This window comes from Papaver somniferum, unplaced genomic scaffold, assembly GCF_003573695.1.
Source record: "Papaver somniferum cultivar HN1 unplaced genomic scaffold, ASM357369v1 unplaced-scaffold_115, whole genome shotgun sequence".
Taxonomy (NCBI): Eukaryota; Viridiplantae; Streptophyta; class Magnoliopsida; order Ranunculales; family Papaveraceae; genus Papaver; species Papaver somniferum.
Window position 1 is genome coordinate 2,499,895 of NW_020620492.1, and position 8,712 is coordinate 2,508,606.

General features: G+C 37.6%; 1 protein-coding gene across 1 annotated transcript; it reads left to right on the plus strand.

Annotated features, from left to right (window-relative positions):
• The first annotated feature begins 1,663 nt into the window (after nt 1–1,663).
• On the plus strand, nt 1,664–3,977 carry LOC113329160 (metalloendoproteinase 3-MMP-like). Its single transcript, XM_026576125.1, has 3 exons — nt 1,664–1,852; nt 3,086–3,140; nt 3,280–3,977. Exons 1-3 carry the CDS (start codon nt 1,664–1,666, stop codon nt 3,975–3,977), a joined length of 942 nt encoding a protein of 313 aa, XP_026431910.1.
• Nucleotides 3,978–8,712: the final 4,735 nt, after the last annotated feature.

The following is an 8,712-nucleotide window of genomic DNA, read 5'->3' on the forward strand; positions in this document are numbered from 1 at the left end:
GCCATCCCCAAACCACAACCAGTAAAGAAAAATAGTCTGATTTTTTTTTTAAATCAAATCTTTTTAGAGTAAGCTCATGCAAAACACTATGGTTCCTATATTTTTTAGGTCTACGAATTTCCACGGAAGCATAAATTTGTTTATAGACCGAACTTGGATTCCTAACCCAAGTATAAACCAACAATAATACAAAAACCAGGAACACGAAATACATCTCCCGACTAACACCAACCTAATTTCCGAGAAACAAAACAATAAAGCTCCACAAATCAACTTTCATTGTAATGCCATTCTCTGCTAACTTATTCTTCTTCTTGTTTTCTTCAGCGACGTCCTCATCGCTGACATCAACCCGAGCTTTCCAAATACTATTGGAGTTCAAGAAACAAGTTGATCCAAACAATACAACTTCGACATCATGGAGTGAATCATCTCTGTACCCTTGTGATTCATGGGTCGGCGTCAACTGTAATATATGCAACAACGGCAACAGATCAGTCAACTGGATAGCCGGCTGTAAAATTGGAAGCAACAATAGAGTCACGGGATTGAACCTCGAGAAATTGAACCTGTAGGTTCAATTGGTATTCTGATTCTGAGTGAATTAACTGAATTGACATATCTTATGCTGGTTTTGAGTTGGATGCCCATATTCTAACATGGTATGAGAGCAGGCTATTTGCGTCGAGTCATTGACCGCGCCTTTACTTCGTGTCATCCGAATTATTGTCCACGTGTTAGACCCAACGAGGCTACACGTGAAGGGGCGTGTTGAGATTATTAGTCCCACATGGTATGGGTTTCCAACATCCTGCGGCTTATAATCCCTTAGGGCCTCTCCACTCATTGTCAATTGGTTTTGCGTTGGATGACCGTATCATAACAGATAATCATTTTACTATTCCTGATAATTCGCTCCATGGAAAAAGATATTGTTTCTTGATCTGTCTAATAATAGCATCTCGAAGAGTATTTCATTACTTAGGATCTCCGGCGTCTTGATTTATCTCATAACAGATTATCTGGAGAAATCCCGGTTTCTATGCTTATTAGATTACCTCGTTTAAGACGGTTTTTTTTACAAGACAATTCTTTTGGTGGTTCCATGTCTTATTCGTCAAGTACTCGTAAGAAGGTGGACTTCAATGTCTCTCGGAAGAATCTTACTGGTCCCTTGCCTGTTTGCTACTTTAAGAGGAATGAGAATTTTTGTGGAATACCTTTAGCAATTTGTGGTTTTGATATTTAGACTCATTATGTGCCTACTTCCAACAGCGTGTCATGCTCAAAGGAATTTTTTATTCCTAAAAACATCAAACTCTCAGCTATGGGAAGAATTGTTAAGCACCGTTGGATGATTCTTAGGAATTTCTAGGGTTTAAGTTTCTTAGATTTTTTGAGGTAAGCTTTTAAGTTACATAGTATCTGGGGAGTTCGATTTACAATGTTTAAGTTGGTTTTCTAATTAAATACAGTTTAATTACCCTCTCATGTTTTTTTGTAAAGAAAGCAAGATTTTATTGTATTAGTTCAGGTAATTTGTCTTTAAAGAAAGCTAGATTTTAGTACAATAATATAGAGAAATATATTTTCATTAAGCAAAAGGATTACAGAGATCATCTTTATCGTGGCAAGAAACACCTTGGGGAGTTATGTGTAAAACATGAAGACCCAGGTCAATGATAGTGACAAGATCGCAGACAAGCTGGAATCAAATGAGAAAGAGAAGATTGAGGAAGCAGTAGAGGAGGCTCTTGAATGGCTTGATGAGAATCAGGCAGCTGACAAGGAAGACTACGACGAGAAATTCAGGGATCTGGTGGAGCTCCTGTTGCTGGATCACCAGAAGATGGTGATGATTTACATGACGAGCTTTAGGAAATTTCTTTTTCCCTTTCTGTTACTGTTTTTTTTTTTTTGTGTTTTTATTTTTGTTCTATTGTTTTCTACTATAATTAAGTATAATTAATTTTATAGGGAATTTATGATCCTTTTTTTTAGTCATGCATTCAGCTTTAATTTCATGGTCAAAACCTGACTTCTGATATAGATCCATCCATTTTGTTTTTTCCCCTCATTACCTGACAACGAATTTGAAAGGCTTTAACATATGACACATTCACTACAGGTCAATATATTGGTCCCAGCTTAGCTGCAATGCTGCATGCCAGGTGAAGAAGAAAAGTTAATGCTAGATTTGGACCAGCATCGAGTCGAGATAAGTGGATGGAATATCACATATTGAGTCGAGATAATGAGTTTTGGCAAGTTGAGCTTACTGATAATGTCATTTAGTCACATATTTGCTGGATCATGCAATGCAATGCCGCGCCATGCATATTTGTATGCATTCATTCATTCACCTTACGAATCCTTATCTTGGGGATCACCTTAAATCAAATTGGATTTTACCTGATAAAATACGAAGTAAAGGTTGTGACCTTTGAAAGAACTTGTACGTAGGTGATAATGATTCAGTGATTGTATGGACAACTGTTTCACCTTATTATCAAATTTTAGTAAAACAACAACAACAGAAGCTTAAAGCAAGAACAAAATGAGCACGGAATTGTTAATCCAATAACATATTAAGCTTATTCCCCGGCATGCAGAGCGATTAATCCTTATTAGCGTGCAGAGCGAGTGCTTCTATCCCAATGTAGTAAGTACGCAGTTTCCTCGTAGATTCTCTCTTTTAATAACAAAACACGAGTTTGGACGGTTCCTCAAGAAATTTGTGGCAAGAAGTCACATCATATAGTCTTTGGCATAATAATACCCCCTTCCTTCACTGCATTTCTTATTCTTCATGCGAGGGGTTGGTTATTCTTATTGTTGTGCTTACTTTTTCTTAAATGCCATACGAATCTTGCTCTTCAACCAAAATGTAATAGTAGTTAAAGCATTACGAATGAATGATATATAATTAAGGGCGAATCAATGATATATATAAACCCTTCTATATCATCTACATTAATTTACTCTAGTGGCTTCTTCTTCTTTTCTCTACGTAAACTCATTTTATATTGCTCAAATCTTGAAACCATATTCGTTGGTTTACGTTCTTGCTAACTATTGTTTATAGGAACCCGAACAAGTAGCTTTGTTACTTCTTTTACTCTCTTATCTTCTCCTCCTTTGTAACTTTCATTATTTATAATCTCTTTTGTAGTATTGCAAAAAAAAAAAAAAAAAAAAAAAACGAGTAAGGTTTACTATCTTATATCATATTACTATTTTAATTTTCATTTTTAATCTCTATTTTTATTTCATTTTTAGTATTGAAAATGAAATCTTTTTCATTATGTGCTATTTTATTTCTATCTTTTGTCATCTTACTCAATCTCTGGGTGCAACCTTCAATTGCTTCCAGAGCATTTCCTCCCAATCCTTTTCCTCCCAATCCTGAAAAGAATAACACGGAAGTTAAACTCATCATCGATGCAACATATTTCCGCGGAGAACCATGGCCGAGATGGGCTTGGTATGACCTTAGGTATATCCTCGATGAAAGTTTTCCAGCAGCAGCAATAGAGCCCTTACACAGATGCTTAAACAGATGGGCAGGGGTTACAAATTTTAGATTTATCGAAGACGACGTATTTCCCGACCTTGATTTCAGATTTCAACCTATTGATGGTCCAGGAACTTCATTGGCTAGAGCAACTCCACCTACAAAGGGATTATTAACTTTCGATAATTCAGAACAATGGTCATACACTATCCAGGGTCCACCTTATTATGGGATCGACTTTGAATCTGTCTGTATGCATGAAATGGGCCATATACTAGGAATAGACCATACTGACGAGCCCGGATCTCTTATGAATTCATATTACATTAGGGGAACGGTTAAACGAGAACCAACTGAGGACGATATTGAAGGAATTCGGTACCTGTATAAGGATCTTCCAGTTCCAGGAGATGAAGATCCAATTCCAGGAGATGAAGATCCAGTTCCAGGAGATGAAAACTGATGCGCCAAAACTAATGTCTCAAATGTAGCGGTACTTAAATTTTATATATAATATATGTCACACAATCTATATATAATTTGATCAACTTCCATTTAATTATTTTTACTTCTCTCCTTTGTTTTTAATCATTTTTACTAGTCTCTTTGTATCTGATCTTTGGGGTTTTAGACAAAGTCATTATCCTCTTGGTAGACCTACTGATGTTGCTCAAGCTATTGGGTATAAGCGACTCGAGAAACAATACTATGATTGTAACTATGATCATTACTAAATTTCCCCCGTATCAAGATTTTCAGTATAGTTTTTGCGAAATATCTTGTTTAGGATGGGTTATTCTTCTTCATTATGCACGTGAATATCTTTCCCAATAAGCATTTCTTGAATCATGTGAAAACTGATTTACCCTGTTACTGGATTTTAAGGATAACTTTGAATGAGCATGTCAAGTACTTGGTGCTACTGGGTGAACCACCATTCGGTGATGTGCATTCAATGTAGAAAGTTATTACTGACCGTTAATTGAAAGTAATTGGGTTGAAAACAAAACTTTCGTCAAAAATATGGTTTTCTTAGAAGTCGCTTAACCTTTTGGATAGGAGGCTCATAGTGTGTGTGCTTCTGAAGTGATCTGTGTTATGGATACTTTGATATTTCAGTGTTAAAACTTTGGTAAATTCCTTTCTTAATTTCATTCATAGTAGTTCTATAGATATTTATACATTACCGATAACTTGAGACTCAAAACTTTCCTAAGACACGGATTTGAGACTTTCCTTATAAGTCTCAAAATCATGACTTACATGGACAATCCTTTCCTAGTATATGACCACACTTTCCTAAAATATCACTTACCTTATCGGTCTCACATTAATGACTTACATGGACAATACTTTCCATAGACTGACTACTACGGTCTTGGAAAGTATTACACTTTCCTTAATACCCCCCTCAAGACGGAGCATGCAGGTCACAAATGCCCATCTTGGACAAAAGACCTTAAAACTGAACTCGTCCTAATGATTTGGTGAAGATATCCGCCAACTGCAACTCCGTAGGCGTATAAGAGGGAGAAATAATTTTCTGTACTATCGCATCCCTAATGAGATGACAATCCACTTCTATATGTTTAGTTCTTTCGTGAAAAACGGGATTCTGAGCAATATACAATGCCGACTGACTATCACAAAGAAGACTCATTCCCTGTGTATGACAAACTCGCAAATCACCTAGTAATTGCTTCAACCACTTCAATTCACAAGTAGCTGCAGCCATAGATCTGTATTCTGCTTCAGCTGAACTCCGAGAAACTGTGTACTGCTTTTTGGTCTTCCAAGACACTGGTGAATCTCCAAGAAGCACAAACCATCCTGTCAACGATCGTCTAGTCAAAGGACAGCTTGCCCAATCTGAATCACACCAGCCTTTTAATCTTAGACTACTATCAGAGCGCAACAAAATTCCTTGCCCAGGATTCTTTTTCAAATATCTAACTACCCGAAGTGCAGCTTCCCAATGTTCTTGTCTTGGATGCTGCATAAACTGTGACAACATATGCACAGAATAAGCTAGATCTGGTCTAGTCACAGCCAGATAAATCAATCTTCCAATCAGTCGTCGATACCTTTCTGCATCAATCAGCAACGGCCCTGTTGCCAAAGCTAGACGATGATTAGTTTCCATTGGAAACTCTGCTGGTTTTGCTCCCAATAACCCCGTCTCCATAATAATGTCCAATGCATATTTCCGTTGACAAACATAAATGCCTTGCTTACTGCGAGCTATCTCCAAGCCCAGAAAATATTTTAATTTTCCCAAATCTTTCATCTTGAAACACTGTCCCAAATATGTTTTAAATTTATTTAGCTCCACTATATTATCTCCTGCAACAATCAAATCATCCACATACACCAAAACATTAAGCTGCATCTTTCCTTTGATCATAGTGAAGAGAGAATAGTCTGAATAAGATTGCCGAAAACCATAATTCTTCAAAGTTGTTGATAGTTTTGCGAACCAACAACGTGGAGCCTGTTTCAAACCATACAATGATTTCTTCATTCTACATACCATATTAGGATTACCTCTCGCAAATCCAGGTGGTATTTTCATATACACCTCTTCCTCCAAATCTCCATGTAGAAATGCATTGTGCACGTCCATCTGATGCACTTCCCAATTTTTAACAGCTGCAACAGCTAGAAAAGTGTGCACTGTTGTCATTTTTGCTACAGGTGCAAAGGTCTCTTTGTAATCTAAGCCTTCCACCTGATGATTTCCAAAGATCACCAATCTTGCTTTTAAACGAACCAAATTCCCATTTTCATCATACTTTTCTGTATATATCCATTTACTTCCTAGTGCTCTCTTGCCCTCCGGTAATTCTTGCAAAACCCATGTATCTTGTTCTTCTAGTGCTCGTATTTCTTCTGCCATGGCTTTCCTCCATCCTGGATGTTTCATTGCTTCTTTAAAGTTGCGAGGTGCAGAACTCGCAGTTATAGATGCAAGAAATTTCTTATACGGTGTAGAAAATTTATCACAACTAACATAATATGTCAAAGGATACGGTGTACCTGAGGAGGATGATTGTGATGAATGAAGATGAGATGGACTGTTTTCTCGAGTGGTGTGCGTCACAAATCCCTTAAGCCTACTCGATGGAATTTTCGTACGCTTTCCTTTACCCATATCACCTTCTACTGCAACATCATTGCCCGGACTCATAATGTCAGATCTCTCTTGAACTGCTACACGTTCTTCTTCCGTTGCAGTCACATCTTGAACTGCTACACCTTCTCCTTGTGTCGCAGTTACGCCCGGTATGCCTACAGCGTCTCCTGCTGTCGCAGTTACGCCTGGTACTGCCACACTTTCTCCTGTTGTCGTTGTTACATCTTCATCATCACTCCAGTCAAACGCTGGATTCAGCTGATCAGTCTCAGCTGATACACCAGTCACCTCGGTCTCAAAATCATGACCAGGCTGAACACTCTCGTTGCGAGTCGAAACTGTTGGCTGCTGCAACACAGATGTTTCATTCTTATATGGGAAACTATTCTCACAAAACTGGACGTCTCTTGACACAAGAAATTTTCTTTCATCCAAGTCATATACTTGCCATGCCTTTTTACCAAACGGATATCCAAGAAAAACACACCTCCTTCCTCTACTTGCAAATTTATCACCTTTATTACTTTGATCATGCACATAACACAGGCATCCAAACACTTTCAACTGATTATACGGAGGTTGCTTTCCAAACAATATTTCATACGGCGTTTTATTTTCCAGAATAGGTGTAGGAGTACGATTAATCAAATACGCAGCTGTCAATGCGCATTCTCCCCAAAACCGTATTGGCAAGTTGGCTTGAAATCTCAAAGACCTTGCCACATTCAATATATGTTGATGCTTTCTCTCCACTCTTCCATTTTGTTGCGGAGTGCCTACACACGATATTTCAAAAACTATCCCATTAGTCTTAAAATATCCACGTAATGAATTAAACTCGGTACCATTATCACTTCTAACAACTTTGATATCTTTATCAAATTGTCGTTTCACAAGAGCAATGAAATCAAGAAACGTTCGTTCAACTGCCGTTTTATTTGGAAGTAAATGAATCCACACACCTCTTGAAAAATCATCTACTATTGTTAAAAAATATTGTGCTCCACAAGACGATGTAGCCCTATAAGGACCCCATAAATCTATATGAATCAACTCAAAAATACAACTGGATTTACTTAGACTACTAGTAAAGCTACTCCTATGTTGTTTCGCTCTTGGGCAAATATCACAAACTTCATTATGCTTCTTTAATCTACTCACACCCGGCAACCTTTGCAATACTTTTTCTGATGGATGTCCCATTCGTCGATGCCACAGCTCGTATGATTCTCCACTGACTGCCATAACTTCAACTCGAGGCACACCACAGAAAATATACAGTCCACCTTGTCGTTCACCCATTCCAATCACCTTCCTCGTCAACCGGTCCTGTATAAGACATAAACTGTTAGTACATTGTACCGTACACATTAATTCATCAATAAGTTGTGTGACTGAAATTAGGTTACAAGTTATTTGAGGCACATAAAGCACATTATTAAGTCTCAAACCGCCCTGCAGAATAATAGTACCTATTTTCTCAGATTGTGCATATTTTCCATCTGGGAGTCCAACAGTACACTCCACAATATCTTTCACATCAATCATGTCATCTCTTCTACACGTGACATGATTTGTAGCTCCCGTGTCAATAATCCAATTCGGTTTAGTTTGCTTACCTTGAAGTTGGGACGTATTTTTCTTTGCATTCAATAACTCAAGCACCTGTCTGAGTTGTGTTGCGGTTACTCCCATCAAATTTGAACCGTCTGAGGAATATGGACCATTTGAATGCTTTGTCTCTGATATATTTAGATTATGTGCTCGAACCTGATTGCCCGTTCCTTATCCTCTACCACCTCTTCCATTCGCAAATCCACCCATTCTCAACGATTTTTTTTTTTTCAGTTTTCAACTGGCTCTGATACCATGTTAAAACTTTGGTAAATTCCTTTCTTAATTTCATTCATAGTAGTTCTATAGATATTTATACATTACCGATAACTTGAGACTCAAAACTTTCCTAAGACACGGATTTGAGACTTTCCTTATAAGTCTCAAAATCATGACTTACATGGACAATCCTTTCCTAGTATATGACCACACTTTCCTAAAATATCACTTA